The following is an 824-nucleotide window of genomic DNA, read 5'->3' as shown; positions in this document are numbered from 1 at the left end:
GCTACGTCTACATGTTCATCGCGCCTCTCGCGGTGCCCATCATAACCCCTCTGGTTGCTCTTGGTACGTGTCCCAGTTGCCTTGGGATGGGATGTTGGGTACGGTGAGTCCATTGCTGTCCAGGTCTCACCCCACCAAAGGGTCCTGCTCACATGGAGGCATCACATTAACTGTGCCAGCCCACAGCAGGACACAGGGCTGCAGTGAAGGCGGGTGGTGCTGCATCAGCTCTGGGGAAGACATCTGCCGCATCTCTCCCCTTTGCTGGTGACAGAGGACATCTTCCTGTGTCAGTATTGAAAGCTCTGGCAAAAGCCATCGTGAGCCTGAAGCACCCCAGATTTCTCTCCTTTGATTCAGACCCTTGGCCGTAGCAGGGCTCAGCATCACTTGTAGGCTGGCCAGAGCATTGCAGTGATTTTGCTGACTGTGTGTGAGATGGAAATGTGGGGGTCTACAGGGACTGGGATTCAAAGAGGTCAGGCAGGCAAGGTGGTGCCAGGAAATGACTGCGGAGAAGATCCTAGAAAATAGTAAGAGACTAAGGAAGCCCAGCTTGGCAGGCTGAACACACAGCTCTGGGCAATGCCAAAAACACAGACGATGACAGGGCAAGTTGTAAGTGAAGATGCAGCCAAATCCCCATGTGATGATGCACAGCTGCAGCCTCTGTCTCGCTGTCCTGGGGATGCTCTGGGCTCCAGCCCCCCCAGGTCAGCCTGGCTGGCATGTTTGGGCCAATCTGGATGACTTGGAAAGGGAGATGAAGAGTGGGACAGGGTGGGCTGTAGGTTTATCAGCGCGCTCCAGCCTGGCCGCTGGAG

At 55.7% G+C, this 824-nt stretch overlaps 1 protein-coding gene across 1 annotated transcript in view; it reads left to right on the top strand.

Moving 5' to 3' along the window:
- FADS6 (fatty acid desaturase 6) overlaps positions 1-824 on the top strand; it is a 4,849-nt gene that overhangs the window by 1,630 nt on the left and 2,395 nt on the right. Inside the window, exon 4 of the mRNA XM_010142977.1 lies at positions 1-63. This exon is cut by the window's left edge and continues 31 nt beyond it. Coding sequence (XP_010141279.1) covers positions 1-63 — 63 coding nt within the window. The remainder of the gene's footprint in view (positions 64-824) is intronic.

Source organism: Buceros rhinoceros, unplaced genomic scaffold (assembly GCF_000710305.1).
Source record: "Buceros rhinoceros silvestris isolate BGI_N320 unplaced genomic scaffold, ASM71030v1 scaffold30779, whole genome shotgun sequence".
Taxonomy (NCBI): Eukaryota; Metazoa; Chordata; class Aves; order Bucerotiformes; family Bucerotidae; genus Buceros; species Buceros rhinoceros.
Note: the sequence above shows the minus strand (reverse complement) of the source record. Positions and strands in the feature narration are given on the sequence as shown.